Here is a 17,592-nt window from a genome sequence, read left to right as displayed (position 1 = left end):
GGATCCAGGATAGCTAGCTTTGTACAGTTATTATGACATCAGCCCAAGCCTATGCTTCATTGTCATAAGCAAGTCTCCCTGGCTATAAAGTTTACTCCCTGGGTCAACATGAAGAGATTGTGAGTGGTGTAAGAAAATGATATACTGTTACTAAAAACTTTAACTGAATATCCAAATGTATTGCTAATAGCAATTTGCTATCCCAGGAATGTAATTAAGGTGTATTTATTTTGTGAGACTTTTCCCTAAAGATCTGTATTATTATTTTTTTCTGATTCTGCATGATAACTCTTGAGGTTTACATACTGGCCAGCATCCAGAAAGACCGCACAGGAGGGATTTGTCCATGCCCAACACATTTTTTTTTAACCCACTTTTTCTTTAGACAACATCAAAATGTCATATCACCAACTGCTTTTGACATTCTCTTCAGATTCAAAAGTATGAGGTAAGAGGGACGGCTGTTCCAGAACCACAAGCTGAAGGTTTCCATGATAAGCAGAACAAATTACACCATTCTTTAGGTGCAGGCCACCCTTTTTAAGTTGTGACAACAAGAACTTTTAGTTTACTTCCATGTTGATAGTGTTTGACTTATTTTGTCTATACCTATTTTCCTGTCAAAAACAAAGATGCAGCAGTCATGTTACTCCATCTTTAACAGTGGGCACATTTGTAATTATTGTTTGAAGAAGATTAAGGCATTTATATTTTTAATGTCATAAATATACCAAACCCAAGTACCATTTTACCGGCTAAAGTTATATAAAATACATTTTATGTACTAAAAGTAGTAAAGTTTGAATTTAATAAGTATTGCATATAATTGACCCCTCCCCCAACATTTCTTGGTGTTAAAAGAAAAGCCCATCCCCCTTTTTCTTCCATGGTTTCAATATATATCTGGAAATTTTACATCTTTGCTCAAGCACCTCCAACCCATTTTTATACCAGTGTCCCAAAATGTAGGGATTGAATACTTTCTGTTCAGCTGCAAGTATATTGAACTAACGCTGTTTTCTTAAAAAAAATTTCCCATGGGTGAGTCAAACATGTCTCATTTGGAAACTACCCACATGAACTTTGTGTTGATTATGATTCATTAGCGCCATAACCCGCAACTATGGTTACAAAATGCTGCACACTCCTCAGCTAAAAGGGAAGCTTCCTGATATACCAGCCCACTCATTTGCATCTCAATTTTAAAAACTGCACACTTCTTGGAAGATTTTTAATCAACAGTGTTGGATCAAAGGTCCCCTCTGCAGAAGGCAGGAAGTGAGGAATAGAGAATGCAAGTTCTTCTCATATGAGTTGTTTGTTTGACAAAAGGGTCCTCCATTTTGCAGGAACCTCACATCCATCCAGCAGCATGCGCATCTCTGCCCTGAAGTTGTTCAGTGCTCCTCGCAGACTGGATGCGACCTGGAAGAGGCTGGCCAAGTCTCACCTTCGACCTGCATGGTGTCTATTTGCTTCCATGTTCAAGGCCACGTTATGAAGGAAAAGAAGAATCTGCCACCAGACATGATTCCTGTTCTGCTGGTGCTGTAAAAAGGGAGAATGGTCCCAAAAAGATTAGTCACATAAATTTTAAACATTGCCATATAAGAATGCACTTTATTCCAATAAAACTAAGTTACATTTTACATACAGACACTTCCATCCCACCAGTATAACATGTTTGAAAAAAAGGGTGGTGGTAGAAGAGGTAAACTCTTCAGGAATAATTGTAGCTCCAACTTTAGAAAAAAGAGCAGGCCCTTTATGTATTGTGCACAAAAGGATTAAGTCTCTCCCCCCTTTTTGTTGGATTTTGCAGAGTTTAGCCAAGTGCTGTTTTTAATCAGATTGGCTTCTGAGCGACTCAAAGCTCCAGCTGCAAGAACAAACAACTTTTTCCCTTTTTAAAAAAAAATAAAGGAGACTGCCCACTCCCCGCAAAACATAGGAGAAAGGGGTGGGGGGAAAAGAGAGAAGTGTAGCTGGTGATCCATCTGTAAGTGATTTGACACCGTGAAGGTCAAAGGGTTAATCTTCAATTTAAACCACACTGCTGAGACAGCAAAACTGATTTTATCCAGTACAAGAAAACACACTCTTATGTGCACACACACTCCTCCCCCCCTCCACCATGCTTAACTTCCCAGCATCTCCAAGATAATACTACCCTTTTTTATAGCTCCTTTTGACAGTAAGCCATAAATAATCAGTCTTGGAGCCCTTTCCTATTGACTGGAGCCAATTAAACCTTAAGCAAGAACACACTTGAAAACAAAAACAAAACAAAAACAATAAGGGGTTATTTCAGGTCCCATTATCAGGGAGCAAATTTAGATCCTGGGCTGGGGGAAGGAGACACAAATCCTGTATTGCTACCTCACAACAGAAGTGCCATGCAGTCTTTTGTCCAAGACCTTTAAAACTTGCATGCCTATGGATACCAGAATCTCTCTCTCTCTCTCTCACACACACACACACACACACACCAGCACTATTATGAAGAGGCGAGTGCTGTTCTAAGTCAGCTCTGCTTCCGTGAAATGCAGTGCCTGAATTATGTCCCATAGTGCCATGATGGCCTAGTATGACAGAAAGACTTCTAAGATAGAGGTGCCTTGGGCCAATTCAGGTATGCCATACAATCAGGAAGGCACAATCGAATCAGAGTCCAGTAGCACCTTTTAGACGAAAAAAGACTCTGATTTTATTGTGATACTCCAGACCAACACAGCTACTCATTTGAATCAGGAAGGCGGCATTCTATCCGCCTTAGAATATTTTACCATCGTAAGCCCTGCACTTAGGCTGCCTGTTCTCTGTCGTAACTTACCTTAACAATGGCCTGTCTCCTCCTTCGAACCCTACCTCACATGGTTGTTGGAAAATTTAAATGGTGAAAAAGAAAAGCATGTCAGTTGTTTTGGTTCCCAGTGGAGGAGAAAGAAGGGGTACAAAAGTAAATGAAAATAAATTGGGAAAAAAAGACTTCCATCTGATGGAGAAGGAAGAAGGAGGAGCAGCTTTTTGTACCTCACTTTTGACTACTTTTCTTTTCCTTCCCACCACTGGCACTCTGTGAGGGTGGTGAGGCTGAGAGAACTCTGAGGGCCATTCCGCACAAGGACAAATGTTGCCAATTGCTTTCACAAAGCAATAACGGCATTTTAAATAGTGGAATCTCGGCGTTCCGCATACCTTCATTTGTAGGGGAATCCAGTAGCGTTTCATTCGTTCCCCACAGGTTTCCGGTCTTGCAGGAATCGCTAGAAAGGAAGCGATTTTTTTCTGTGCTTGTTCCTGCCCCTGGTCGTCAATCAAATGAACAGCCAATGGGCGGTTGTTATCATGCTCCCGAAAAGCCCCTTTCCCTTTAAAGCACAGTAAAAAAAAAAACACACACACACATACGTTGCAACGAGTATGCGCTGATTCGTTGCAACGGAGAGACCCATCTAGCTGGTGTGTGAGCTGGTGATTCATTGTTACCACTCTCCCTCGAGTGGAAAAAAAAATCCCCCCCCCGCATGGGCATGATTTTGGCCGAAATTTAAGGGAACTGGCGAACAGGGGGCTGTGTTGTGCTTGGGGACTTAGGGGAGCTTTAAAGCACTTCTGTGGAAGGACTGTAGCCGGAGAAACCTCGCTGGGTGAATCAAGCCTTGCTGGTTCGTTGCTTTCCCCGCTCCGAGGAAAAAAAACTGGCGATCGCTTCGCTGGAAGTTTGGAGGAGAGAGCCAGGGGGAGGGACTTTGTTGCAACCGCTACATTGAGAACGCATATGTCTTTTTCGCAAGTGTTGCAGGTTGTTGGCAAGAGTGTAGCGATTTTCTGAGGGAGAATCCACTTTTCCCGATTCCCCGAAAATCGCTACAACGAAGCAATTTTGGTGCTAGTGTTGCAGGAGTGTTGCAGATTGCTCACGACGTCATGCGGAATGCAGTTTTAGTGGCGAAAAGACAATGTAAGATTAGTGCTATATTAAAGTTGTGCGGAACGGCCCATTTCCACATTAGGAGACCAGCCTTGTTTTAGCTTTGCTTTGGACATTTGGACATCCTGGAATGTGAAGTCAAATGGGCCTTAGGAAGTCTGAGCAACAATAAAGCTAGTGGAGGTGACAGCATTCCAGTTGAACTATTCAAAATCTTAAAAGACGATGCAGTAAAAGTGCTACACTCAATATTCCAGAAAATTTGGAAAACTCAACAGTGGCCACAGGATTGGAAAAGGTCAGTTTACATTCCAATCCCAAAAAAGGGCAATGCCAAAGAATGTTCAAACTACTGCACCATTGCACTTATTTCTCATGCTAGCAAAGTTATACTTAAAATCCTACAAGCTAGGCTCCAGCAATATGTGGACCGAGAACTTCCAGAAGTACAGGCAGGATTTTGAAGAGGCAGAGGAAGTAGAGATCAAATTGCAAACATGCGCTGGATCATGGAGAAAGCTAGGGAGTTCCAGAAAAATATCTAGTGTTCTTCTTCATTGACTATGCTAAAGCCTTTGATTGTGTGGAGCACAACAAATTGTGGCAAATTCTTAAAGAGATGGGAATACCAGAACATCTTATTTGTATCTTGAGAAACCTATATGCAGGTCAAGAAGCAACAGTGAGAACCGGGCATGGAATCACTGATTGGTTCAAAATTGAGAAAGGAGTTCGGCAAGGCTGTATACTGTCGCCTTGTCTATTTAACTTGTATGCGGAGCATATCATGAGAAAGGCGGGGTTAGATGAGTCACAAATTGGGATTAAGATTGCAGGGAGAAATATCAACAACCTCAGATATGCAGATGATACCACTCTAATGGAAGAAAGTGAAGAAGAACTAAAGACCCTCTTAATTCGGGTGAAGAAGAGTGCAAAAGTTGGCTTGAAACTCAACATAAAGAAAACAAAGGTTTATTTATCATCTGGCCCTCTCAATTCCTGGCAAAGAAATGGGGAAGAAATGGAGGTAGTGACAGATTTTATTTTCCTGGGCTCCAAGATCACTGCAGATGGGGACTGCAGCAAAGAAATTAAAAGACGCTTGCTCCTGGGGAGGAAAGCTATGGCAAATCTAGACAGCATCCTAAAAAGCAGAGACATCACTCTGCCAACAAAAGTGTGTCTAGTCAAGGTTATGGTCTTCCCAGTTGCAATGTATGGCTGCAAAAGTTGGACCATAAGGCTTTTGAACTCTGGTTCAAAAGAATTGAGGCTTTTGAACTCTGGTGCTGGGGAAGACTCTTGCGAGTCCCTTGGACTGCAAGGCGAACAAACCAGTCAGTCCTAGAGAAGATCAGCCCTGACTGCTCCTTAGAAGGCCAGATCCTGAAGATGAAACTCAAATACTTTGGCCACCTCATGAGAAGGAAGGACTCCCTGGAGAAGAGCTTAATGCTGGGAGCGATCGAGGGCAAAAGAAGAAGGGGATGACAGAGAATGAGGTGGCTGGATGGAGTCACTGAAGCAGTTGGTGCAAATTTAAATGGACTCCGGGGAATGGTAGAGAACAGGAAGGCCTGGAGGATCATTGTCCATGGGGTCATGATGCATCGTACATGACCTCGCACCTAACAACAACGATGTTACACACTGATGGAAAACCAGAGTGGTGCAGTGATCTGTGTCCCAGACTAGCCATAGGTTCAAATCCCGAACTCAGCCATGAAGGTCTCTGACCTTGTACTAGTCATTTTCTTTCAGTCTAGCCTATGTAGAAGGAGGGAGAACTTGTCACTCTGGCTTGAGTTCTACAGAGAAAGGGAGGGAATAAAAAAGTGACAGCTAACCCGTGCAATCTGAAGACAGCATTGCAAAGCACTGAGCATGTGTCAGTGGATTCATTTGCTTCTTCAATAATGCTCTAAATGCTCTAAAATTGGGCCAGTTTCTGGGGGAGTCTAAGCCCTTGAGCTTCAGATGTACTTACTCCTGCCAGGACTCCTCCCCCTCCCCCAAATATTTCATGCTGAGCCCCTTTAGCACCAATCAAACTCAAATCATATGACAACAACATTTGCTTGGTCCCCATAATTATGTCCCCCTAGTCTCCCACCCCTTTTAGCAATCCTGGCTGTCCTTACAGAGCAATACTTTTCCTGCTGTGGCCACTTCCAAGTGGAGTGGGGTGATTTGCCATTACAATTGATCTCTGGTTCCCCTTGGGAGGACAAATGTTGGGGCATTATACGTCACTGAGGTATCTCCCCAGGAATTTTCCAACTCAGAGTTAGCAACCTTACTTTTCCCAGTGTTCCTTTGTTCGGACCAGTTCACACAACCACTTGGGATATACTGGGGCTGTAGTGGAGCCAACATAGGTGGCTTTTTAAATGTATGTATGAAGGCTGATGGGAATGTTCCTGCTTATATTGCAACATGTGCATTTTCTCTGGATATTCCAGAAAAGATACAGTCATCTCAGCACATTTAGAAGAGTTCTCATTATGCTTTGAGGAAAAAAAATCTGGCAGTCTTTCTGTGTCAATGTGGATAGAAAAATTGGCCCTTGAGGTTTTACAAAGTCCTCCGTTCTATTATTACAAGAGCATTCAACATGAACACTCCTGGTTATTCTGCAGCAAGTGAGCTGACCCTAGTAATGTATTTGACCAGATTGCGATCCTGCACTCCCCAGAGATTGCTCAAGGTGTCTAACAACGCAATTTAAAATGTCAAAATATAACCGTTACAATCAATTGCAGCTCAATGAACCAAAACAACAGTAGTCTCCAGTAATATTTTAAAATAGCAACCAACAAGCTCAGCATAAAAGTGGGACCATGCAGAGAGTCTCATGGGTTGGGGGGGGATGCATTGAGGAGTAGAAAGGGGGCACCATCAGCTCACAGCAGTCTTGCTATTCATGTAGTACATGTGAGTCAAAGCAAACCTGGGAGTGGGAAGCAACTCTCCCAGAATGGGCGGGGACTGCAGGGAGAAGGAAAGGGGGAAAGATTTGCAATTATCAGTCCACTGATGGATCATCATCACCATCATATTTTTATAGCCCACCCTTCCCAAAAGGCACAGGGCAAGTGGCAATATAAAATATACAAAATATAGTTCACATAAAATAATAAAGATCAATATTAAATTATTAAAAGCTGCCTCCTTAAAAAATTACAGAGAGGGGAGCTATTTTAATGAGCAGATTAATATTTTGTGAGTGGGGTTCTTGGGCAGGAAGGCCAGCATTTCCTCGATGTTAATTTCCTGGCCTTAACCATATGCCTGGCAGAATACCTCTGTCCTACAGGCCATCCAGAACTGTTGAAGGTTCTTGGGGGCCCTGATCTCACCAGGGAGAGTGTTCCAGGCCAGGGCCCCTGAGCAAGTGCTGATCACTTGATTTAGTGCTCCTCCGGGAGCACTAATGGAAGACCATTGGAAGGAAAAAGTGAATCTTCTCTTGTAATCTGGTATTCTGCTTGCATAAAAGTAGCTCTGCAGTACTGAAGCATTGTCTCCTGTGGAATCAATCACTACCACCCTAAACAGAATTATACCATTCTAGGCTCTGCTCACAAAGGGTGACTTTCCCACCAGAGTCACATGATGTGGGAGGGGTTAGCACTCTCCCCGCAGTTCTCCTTCCTGCCGCCGGGACAGGCAAGTCAATCCATTATCAGCGGCCCACAGCGAGGATGGAGGGAGGGTTGTGCGAATGCCTGGGGAATTCGCCCTTCTTAAGTTTAGTAGAGAGCTATATTACACAGATGTGTTGACTGAGATTATTTCACTTAGATTGCAAAGTAGTTCCCAGGAGTACAAGTGTTTAAAAACATTGCACCTGGCAACTGGGTTCATGAAGAGAGCCAGGCACAGGTTTCACCTCCGCTATCTGTGGGCCCAATATTTTGTTACCACAGGAGCTAATTTGGCAGCAAGCATGAAATATAAACACTTAGAATAAAAATTAAATGTATTTGCAGGATGGCCATGCTGCTTTCTTTTGTTCTTTCAAAGTCTGCTCTGCTTGACTTTCACGAATATCAATACTCTTGCAATTGCCTAGAGAGACCAAGATTTGTAATTCTAGTCAGACTTATTGTAAGTGTCTGTGGAAAGTGCTGGACAAAGGGAAATCAAAAAGGAGTCATAATGGTGGATAGAACAACCACAGGTGGCAAGAAGTTGTTCTTATAAATTATGTTTCCAAACATTTATCGGGGATTAAAGATAACTTCCTTCCAGCACAGAGTTACTATCAGGACATCTGCTGCGGTATATATATCAGGGATTTCAAGACATGGCTCTTTGGTGTTTGTGGGTTACTATTTATTTTCAAACATTAAGGTGTGGTCTCAGCTAAACCTAAATATATCAAACTTCTATTGTACTTGGTAGAATCAGTTCTAGATTGGTAGAATCAGTAGCAATTCGAACTGGATATGTGAAGGGCAGTGGCGTGTGTGGGGTGGAATGGAACATTTTGTGTGGGGAAATGCATTCAACATTTCAACACTGATGTTGGCAAGTTTGAGGAATGCCAAATGCTCAGATAAAATACTTTGTAAAACCCACTTTTACTCATGTGTAGTATGAAGACTGTTATGAAAATCAACCTTAGATAATTCCTGATTTCCTGTGTATAAGTATGCATCTTATTTTCAGGGATATTTAGAGTTTAAATGTGATCAATGCTTACCACAAGTAATCTGCTGCAACATTCATGATAAAACAATATTGAAGTCTTGGTGTTTTTAAAATTTTAATGTGATAGTAAAAGATACTGATAGCCTCATTGTGACTGTATCAAAATGCTTCTGCCCAAATAACACTTGCTTTATTTAACACAATTATGTATATACTTGTAAATTTCTTAAGTATACCCTGTAGCTTCGGTTGCTAAACTTAAGATGTGTGATACTGTTTTGTCACTTTTAGCATGATCTACAAGCAACATCATCACATAGGGCTGATGATCTAGTATCTGCATCAACTCCATGATTTAATCAGTAAATCCAAGCATATCATCCAATGTGATGATGTCACTTCCAACACAAGTCAGAAGTGATATTATGACACCAGTATAATGCCAGTGCCCCCTCTCCATTTCCCACCTGCTGTCTACCTAAGGCAGTGGAAATTTTTAAACAGCGGCTGGATAGCCATCTGACGGAGAGGCTGATTCTGTGAAGGCTTAAGGGGGTGGCAGGTTATAGTAGATGAGCGATTGGGATGTGAGTGTCCTGCATAGTGCAGGGGGTTGGACTACATGACCCATAAGATCCCTTCCAACTCTATTATTCTATGATTCTATGGTAGAAAGCCCCAGCAGGATGCTGGATGTCTCCTGTCGAAGCAGAAGATCTGGCTTTCCTAGAACAATTTTATACACTAAATCATATATGAGTTTCCCTAGTCTCTCCTCCCACTCCAAACTTTTTTTCTTGTCATGGCTTCCAAAATTTCCAGGAGTCTTACATCTCTAATTCCAACAGCATAAAGTGGAATTCCAGCAGAATGGGGGAGGGAATTAATGAACTACACAAACTTTCTAAAAGACACATTAACTACAGTAATCCAAACAAAATATGCAATACTGCAACCAGAAGCTGCCTCCCAGGTGGCTGGAGACATAACTTGCTGCCACAAAACAGATCAGACATTAGGTAAAACAAGGAAATAGCTCATGTTTCCTGAGGCAACAGAGGTCAGGAATACATTCCAGTGGGAGAAGGAAGCTGGGCTGGTGAGAACTAGCTATAGGAGAGGAGGGAAGATTGTGCAAGGAAGAAATGGCACAAGTGACCTTTAAATATTTTTGACAAGTCTATCAATAAAAAGAAACTAGATAGGATAAAATGGGGGGGGTTACAAAAAATTGAAAGGTGGGGAAGAGAAACGAAGGCTTATGAAACCTCTTCCTTACTACACAAAAATGAGATGCTTTCTGCATATGCAGCATCTAAACTCAGCTGGCTTCTGAGGGCCGACAAACTAAAGGCGATGCCTTTAAGAAATCTATGACTGGATCTTCTGAGCAGTTAAAAAAAAACAACAGACAAGTATTAGATACCATGGGTGGGTTATTTGAATTGCGGTTCGTGCACAGGGGTAAGGGGTGTGATCCTTCACCCCTAGAATTGCTAACTTTGAAGCTGGAACATTCCTTAATAATCAGGGGTGGGGCCTCAGGAAGGTGAGGAGAGAAGAGACTTCCAGGAGAATAGATCTCTGTAGTCTGAGATCAGTGTTAATACCAGGAGAACTGCCAATCCTAAAATTCCCCATTTCCCCCAGGCAGCCCCCACTGGAGTTGATATTTGCTTCACTGGTTTGTTTCCTCCAACAGGGCCAATAGCAGCACATGGACTCATTAACATCAGGAAGATCTGATATAGAAATAAAGGACCTTCCCCATCCAAGCACTACAGTCCATTAGCGAATGCTGGCAGGGGGCTCCTGGGAATTGTAGTCCATGGACATCTGGAGGGCCGCAGTTTGACTACCCCTGGTATAGTGGTTGGAGGCACACTACTGCTCTATTTATCAATATACATTTATCCATTTATGAATCCTCAGTTGTTCCATTTAATTTAGGAAGCTAACCCAAACTCTAAACCTACCCCTCCATCCCTTCGTCTCCTCTACCTCATAACTTGCTGAGGGGTTAAGAATGGCGTGGGGCTTCCTTAGTACACCAATCCAAGTTCCTTGATGCAACAGATATTCTTTGCCTGGTTTTACTACTCTAGATACCAGTTCCATATTGGAAGAAGTGATATCAGCTTGATGGCATACACAAATCATTTTTGCTCTGCTTGTGGTTCTCCCATTTTCATTCTTGGAACCAGTAAGAAAGGAAGGAGTTATTTATTTAATTATTTTCTGTTTTATGAGCTACCCCTCTCCAACAGTCTCAGAGCAGCTTACAACAGCTGAAAACTAAAAACCCAAACAATGTAATTCAGTCTTTAAAATGTATTGATTTAAAATCTTTCTAAAACATTAAGCAATCCTATAAAGCTACCCCTTTCATGCCTGGAAGTTGATGGTATCCCATTATTAACCAGGCACAGGATGGGGGTGGGAGGAGGGTTGTAGCTAGAGGGCCCATTCTGATGGCAATGATGGTCCTTGGCTCCGGCCAAATGCCTCCTGGGAGAACGCTGTTTTACAGGCCCTTCGGAATGTAGGGAGTTCCATAAGGGCCCGCGTCTCTGCCAGCAGCTTATCCCACCTGGCTCAACCAGAGGCCAAGCATATCTCTCTGGGGCCGTGGATCACCAGCATGTTGGAATTCGCTGAACAAAGAGCTCTTCGGGGCGGGGGGGGGGTGTTCATTGTTACTGTGAAGCAATGTAGAAAAACAAAGCATATGAAAATGAAAAAAAAAAACAACAACCCAGAAAATTACAGTACATTGATCCTTGATGGAAAATAGACAGGGCATTTCAGCCCATCAGAAAAAATAGCATTACACCAGCTGAATGGTGCAGTGCTAAATATTATCGCGCCTCCAAGCCCCTCCTCACCTTTTTGCTGTCTCGCTTTCGTCTGCTGCCTTTTCACACTTCTCACCCTCGACAAGTGCTGCTGGAAATGGTGGAAGAGAGCAACGCGCTTTACACACAACTGTCTTCCACCTGTCAATCAATCTAGGCAACCAATCCCCTTTCTCCATGTTTTAAAGGGCCTGTGATGCCTGCTAATTTTTTAAACTTATAGTTCTCCATTTAAACACCTATGCATATAACTTTTAAAAATTAATCTTGTTCCTGATTTTTGGGGGGAAGGAATTTAGAGAGGTATGCTTTGTGTAACAACCTGGGGGGGGGATTTTATTTCTGGCATTGCCTGCACGCTTGTCCACCTATTCGTTGCTCCAGGATGTTAGACCTTTTAAAAAAGAAATTCCCGTCCCCGGGAACAAGGGATAGGGATGCAGGTGTGAGGCAGGCACCTTTAGTTAATTTTAGCCTCCATAACTTCCCTCTGCTGGTTGTCTGCTGTTTGCTCTCCTGTAGCTCGTGCTTAATAGGTCGGGAACTCCACTTTATGTGATTCCCCAACTAGTGCTTTAAAATGGAGGATGTAGCTGGCCGGTTACTGCCCAGACATTGGATGCTGGCGATGTGATATAGAGGGGCCATAATATAACGACTACCTAAAGTAAGCATTTTGCTACATCTAAATGGTGCAAAAATGCCCACAATTATTTTAATCATCAGGCACTTCAGAACAACATTGCAAAGATGACGAAGAAATGCCCAAGGGCAGAAGATCAGACACAAAGAGATCTAGCTATAGAAGCAACAAGAAGGTCTAACACAGAGACTTTAAGGGGAAAGGAAGTCCTCTTCCTCATTTATTTGGGGGGAGAAAAAGTATTTTCTGTTTGGGAGGAAGGTTTGGAAGGTGAGCAATTCTTTGGAGTGTTCATAATTCAAAATAAACAACAGTAGCATGCTTCTCTCTTTCTGGACTGAGTCTACGGGAAGTGGTAGTAGAAAAACATTGTGGCAGTGGGGTCAGTTGACTTTCAAGCTAGAAAGGACAGCTGCAGGCCAGCTTTTTCCCAGGACCACAAGGTATGGCACTCCCTATTGCACAACCCAGATGGCTTTTTCAGTTCCTTGTTTCTTTTGCCGCAAAAAGGAAGTAGAGGTGCATCACTCTATCGTCCCTGACTATTAGCCTCTCTTCCCCTAACTTTCAGTTGTTTTGGAACTAGCAACCCAAGAGATGCTAGGGCAAGGACTTTCAAAAGTCCTCCAAGTCAAAATAAACAAGCACAGAAGCTTCCCTGATTGCAAGGCAGGCATGCTCACTGCTGTCCTCAGATTAAGGGCAAGGGAAAGGAGAAGGGAGAATCACTGCCTACTGTACACTTCAAGGTACCAAAGTAAAATGCTTTTGGCAAGGATAACAGCTGTCCACCCAACAGGCATATAAAAAGGCCATCACTGGAAACCAGAAGAATGGCAGTTGCTTGTCTCTATCAAGGAGGGTACTACGGAGCTGGTCAACATGCTCAAGTAGCATTCTCTGCATCCTTAGAATTCCTTGCCCCTCATTTGCAGAGTCTGTGCTGCTTTGTTAAAATTAAGTTTTCTCCATGCGACGACTTCATTCTTCGAAGCAAGCCTGCCAGTTTTGAACTTGCCTTTGAAGTCTTCCTTGAACCAGCAACTTAACCTGCAGCAATTTCTGGGGGGTGATGTTTAGCTTCATGCTATGAAAAACTTCCCATTCTGGTTTCTGCATTTCAGCTTTCTGCTAAAAGGACAGGAGTCAGACACAACAGGTTGTTTCTGCTCCACTGTTTCTGATCCTATTTAGACAATCCACATAAGCCCTCCATTAGAACCAACCCAATGGTGCACAGAGGTGGGCAAGCTTGCACATTGTTATACCTCATTGGGTTGTTCCACATATGTGTTTTTGGCTTTTACTTCTGGAACAACACGCATGTAAACCACCCTATTTACAACCATATTAAACTAAAAGGATGTCATTTCATTGGATTTTTGCTCAGAGTGAACTACAAGATACCTAGGAGTTGTTCTGTTTGCAATACATGCCATCTACCCTTACTCTCTCTAATGGTAAAATCCCTAGGCCTAAAAATAAACCTCCGACGGTTCACAAATTCTTTCTCAAGAATCACAGAATGAAACTGAGGTTCTTCCTCTTCTACTCAATAATTACTTGGATGAGAGCAACCAATGAGAGACTAAAAATGCAATCTAGTGCAAAGTTAATCTGGTCTCAAGTAACAAAGTTAATCTGGTCTCAAGAGTAGCAGGCCAGGCGTTTTTCTATCTTTTTCTGTCGCCCTATGTCCCCCGCCTGTCGCCCATGTCCCCTGCAGGGCTCTATGCTCAGCGGGGGAGAATCTCCTGGTCATTCCCGGCCCTAGAGAAGCGCGTCTGGCCTCGACAAGGGCCAGGGCCTTTTTGGTCCTGGCCCCTACCTGGTGGAACGAGCTCCCGGGTGAGCTGCGGGCCCTGTGGGATTTACCAGCTTTCCGCAGGGCCTGCAAGACAGAGCTCTTCCGCCAGATTTTTGGTTGAGGCCGGGGCCAGCGAATGAGAGTCAGTATCCCCCCCCCCGGGGTCTAGCAGGTTAAATCTCCTCCCCATCCTCCCTGCCGCTCTGATAGCAGGGGATAGGAATAATGAGAGTTTTTCCGCCATGTTGGGATTGTTTTTAAAGTCTTTTTATGGGTATTTTAATGGGGGCAAGACTACTGTTACCCACCACGAGCCTACGGGGAGTGGCGGGAAATAAATCTACAATAACAACAACAACAACAACAACTCTGCACAGGATTGCACTGTAAAGGGTCCTTTGGCATATATTGTGAGCTGGAGTTGTCTGTAACTATATAGTGCTGACGCACTTGAAACCAAATTCAAATTGAGGAACAGGTTGACTAGAAGTTAGTTACAAATTGTATATGTGCTGTTATCAGACATATACTACTCCAGTCAGTCTATGGCCCACTGAAGTGGGTGCGAAGAAGCGAGTCCTCAGTCCAGTGATAAAATGGGTAGGGACAGGACAAAATGAGCTTGCAACAGATACAAGAGAGCAAAGGTCACAGGAACAGAATGCAGAGATATGGTTCAGGACATAGGTTAGGCTTGCCAACCTCCAGGTGGCACCTGGAGATTTTCCTGTTACAATTGATCTCAAGACAACACAGATGAGAAAATGGCTCCTATGGAGGGTGGACTCTATGCTACTATACCTTACTCAGGTCCCTCCTCTCCCCAAGCCCCATCCTCCCCAGGCTCGACCCCTAAATCTCCAGAGCTGGCAACCCTAAAGTAAGTAAGTCAAGGTATGAAGATGATTTGAGAACCAGACAAGGTAGCCCACTACCTGAACAAGAATGAGGATGATTTGGAAATATATACAGGTGGCAGGTGTCATGAAGCGTTATGGAATTTGGGAGACAGAGCTAGAGATCTTTATATGCTGAACCCCTGATACTAGAAGATGAAGCCCTCTGCTGGTGCCATTGTTAAAAACAGAGTCACATATACAGGAGTCAATGTGCAACTAATATTTTCATTTGTAATGAACAGAGTGTGATGATGTGCATTTTCTAATGCAGAGATTGCCTACGACTTCTTGATGAATATAACTGTAGCTCCATGGTATGTATTAAATACATGCCTGCAAAGCTTTTAGATATATTTATCCCTTCTTCACATATCTGTACACTAAATACTACAAAATGCACATCTTTATTTATTTATCATTTGGCATGTGTGTAACATAGCCAGGAGATCCTTGGATTGTTTGGCTGCAAAGCAAGAGACATTCAGAGCTGGTTTGCCATTGTCATGACTCTGGCATTCCTTGAAGGTGCTAGTCTGGGGTGACCCTCCTTTTTTGATGCTTTTTTGCAACCTGTTCCTACATTTACTAGTCACATTGTCATGAAAGCATCTTGCCAGCAAAGTATCATATGGCTTACTTTGCCTGTAACAAAGTCAATCACGGATCTCTGAAACCTCCCATCCCTCACCAGCTAACAAAGAAGTTTAAACAAAAAATTTCCCTCTCTCTCAGTTGATGGCAACAAAAAGACAAGGGCCTGCCCTCTGTTTACATTGCACAAAAATTAAGACAAAAGCAGCACTTCCAAATCTGCAGGCGGAAGCAGCCCTGAAACTCTTGAAGATGCCGCCACGTTCTCACTCTGTTGGAAGGACACACAAAGGCCAGCAGCCAGGGGCAGCACTGAAGTCTCAGGGCAATTCAGACTGTTGTCAGCAGCCCTGATGACTCAGAGACTAAATATAGAGCACGATTTAAACACTGCTGGCCACAGAGCAAATACTCCCCAGTTTCTACACCTCTCAGACATAGCCAGTCTCTCTCTCTCTCATATATACACAAAACTTTTTCTTCCCAGTTCTTGTAACTTTGAAAACAAGAGTCCTGCTCTTGGCTGCGGTTGCTTTTCATTGTGCTGCCACAGATACTGTTGTTGGTTTTTCCTCATGACTCAGGGCTGCATTGCATCACACAAACTCATCTGGGTTAGCCTTTGAAAGAGATCATGTGCAAGACCAGTCAGAGTGCCAAGGGAATGGGGGGGGGGGAGGCAGCCCACCTGATCCCCTTTAGTGGTATTGGGAAGGGTACTTGGGCAGGGTAGCAAAGCACCATGGCTTATCTGCCTCCCTGGCGTAGCTTCTGCAGAAGCAGGAAGGAATTTAACAGTTTGTGTTTCTCCCCTTCTTGCCTCACCACCATAAATTTTTATTGGTCAATATACAGAGCTCTCAATTACAGCTCATTTTCAGCAAAAATGTCCCTCGATCCCCAAAGCATTATCTCAGCAAGATCTAGAGGCCAGAACAGGGGACTGGAGTCAGGTCTCCAGGATTTTATTGACAGTTACGCAGCTCTCTTACTGAGAGAATATACAGCCTCTATTTCTTATAGACTCCCCACCTATAAAACAAGAAACAGCAAAGTTACAGGGACACTATCAATTACTGTTTTGTTGTTTCTCTCTAAAAGACTGCAATACTTAAGTTGCCAAGGCTTAGCTGTGAGAAAACTATGAATATTTGCTGAAATCTCTCACTTGGGCTGAAATGCCATATATCCTTTAGGAAGAACAATATATTACATTAAATTCAGCAGTCCTATTATCCTGAGGTTTTCCCCCTTGTTCAGATTGCAACAGCAGGGGGCTGTGAATTGGTGCCTGATTTCCTCTCTAAACCATAATCCTTGTATTGTAATCAGAGCAAGGGAAAATATCAGGGTAACTGGATTATGGAACTAAACTAAATGTGTGATTCTGTCTGTATATTAAACATTTCTGGTTACTTGTGTTTCTAAAATTCCTCAAGTATGGCACATGCATGAAACAAGAACCGTCAAAATACTGAGAGGAATTTTGGTGTTTACCAAGCCCAAAACCTCTATCCACACTAGACTGATACTGTTAACAGTCTCTTTTCCTCTCTCTAACACCTCCAGCGAAGACATGCCACATCTTCCATGAGTAACTTGTTTCATTAGCCAACTGTTCTTATAATTACAAGTGCTTTTCTAATATCCATTATTAACTCTGTTTAGTGTTAGGGACACAGAGACCCTGTCTGAGGTATTAGAATGTACAATCCACAGTGCTTCTGGCCAGACACTCTCAAGCAGCATACAGAGAAAAGCTACTGGATTGCATGCCGTTATCTTTGCCAACAAACAGAGGAGAGAATTGGCCGAGAGCAAAGTAGGAAGGAAAAGAAGATATCAGCATAAGCACAGCAATAAATAAAAACTTCAGCGGTCTCAAACAGTCCACACAAACATGATGTCCTGCTGTTTCCCCACCAAAAGAGAATGCCTTAATCTAAGTGCCAATAACTGTCCAAATGCTGAGCAGCAGAGAACTGCAGGTTAAGTTATTTTCCACCTGTGTTCAGGGTTTCTTTCTCTCCTTCTCTGGATTTTCCTTTTTAAAAAAAATGGCCAACCAGCACTTTCTCCTATGCAACATATTATTTCAGCTGAAAAAGGAAGAGCTCCTCCTCTCTTGGCCGCTCAGGCTAGTAGTAAAGAGGGACGTTTTTTGTTTACTAACTCTCCCACATGCTCGGCTGACACGCGATTCT

The 17,592-nt window shown here is 43.0% G+C and overlaps 1 protein-coding gene across 7 annotated transcripts in view; it reads right to left on the bottom strand.

Annotated features, from left to right (window-relative positions):
* Positions 1–258: 258 nt before the first annotated feature.
* Positions 259–17,592, bottom strand: part of BMF (Bcl2 modifying factor) — a 37,745-nt gene continuing 20,411 nt past the window's right edge. For 2 of the 7 annotated variants that reach the window (XM_077322921.1, XM_077322920.1), the window contains exons 4-6: positions 11,479–11,539; positions 3,199–3,266; positions 259–1,548 (exon numbers count right to left, since the gene is read on the bottom strand). In XM_077322921.1, the coding sequence (XP_077179036.1) occupies positions 1,447–1,548; positions 3,199–3,266; positions 11,479–11,539 (231 nt within the window). In that variant the 3' untranslated portion in view covers positions 259–1,446. The remainder of the gene's footprint in view (positions 1,549–3,198; positions 3,267–11,478; positions 11,540–17,592) is intronic. The other 5 variants (XM_077322922.1, XM_077322923.1, XM_077322924.1 and 2 more) reach the window with 5 other exon arrangements.

This window comes from Paroedura picta, chromosome 2 (genome assembly GCF_049243985.1).
Source record: "Paroedura picta isolate Pp20150507F chromosome 2, Ppicta_v3.0, whole genome shotgun sequence".
Taxonomy (NCBI): Eukaryota; Metazoa; Chordata; class Lepidosauria; order Squamata; family Gekkonidae; genus Paroedura; species Paroedura picta.
This window is presented reverse-complemented; position numbering and strand designations above follow the sequence as displayed.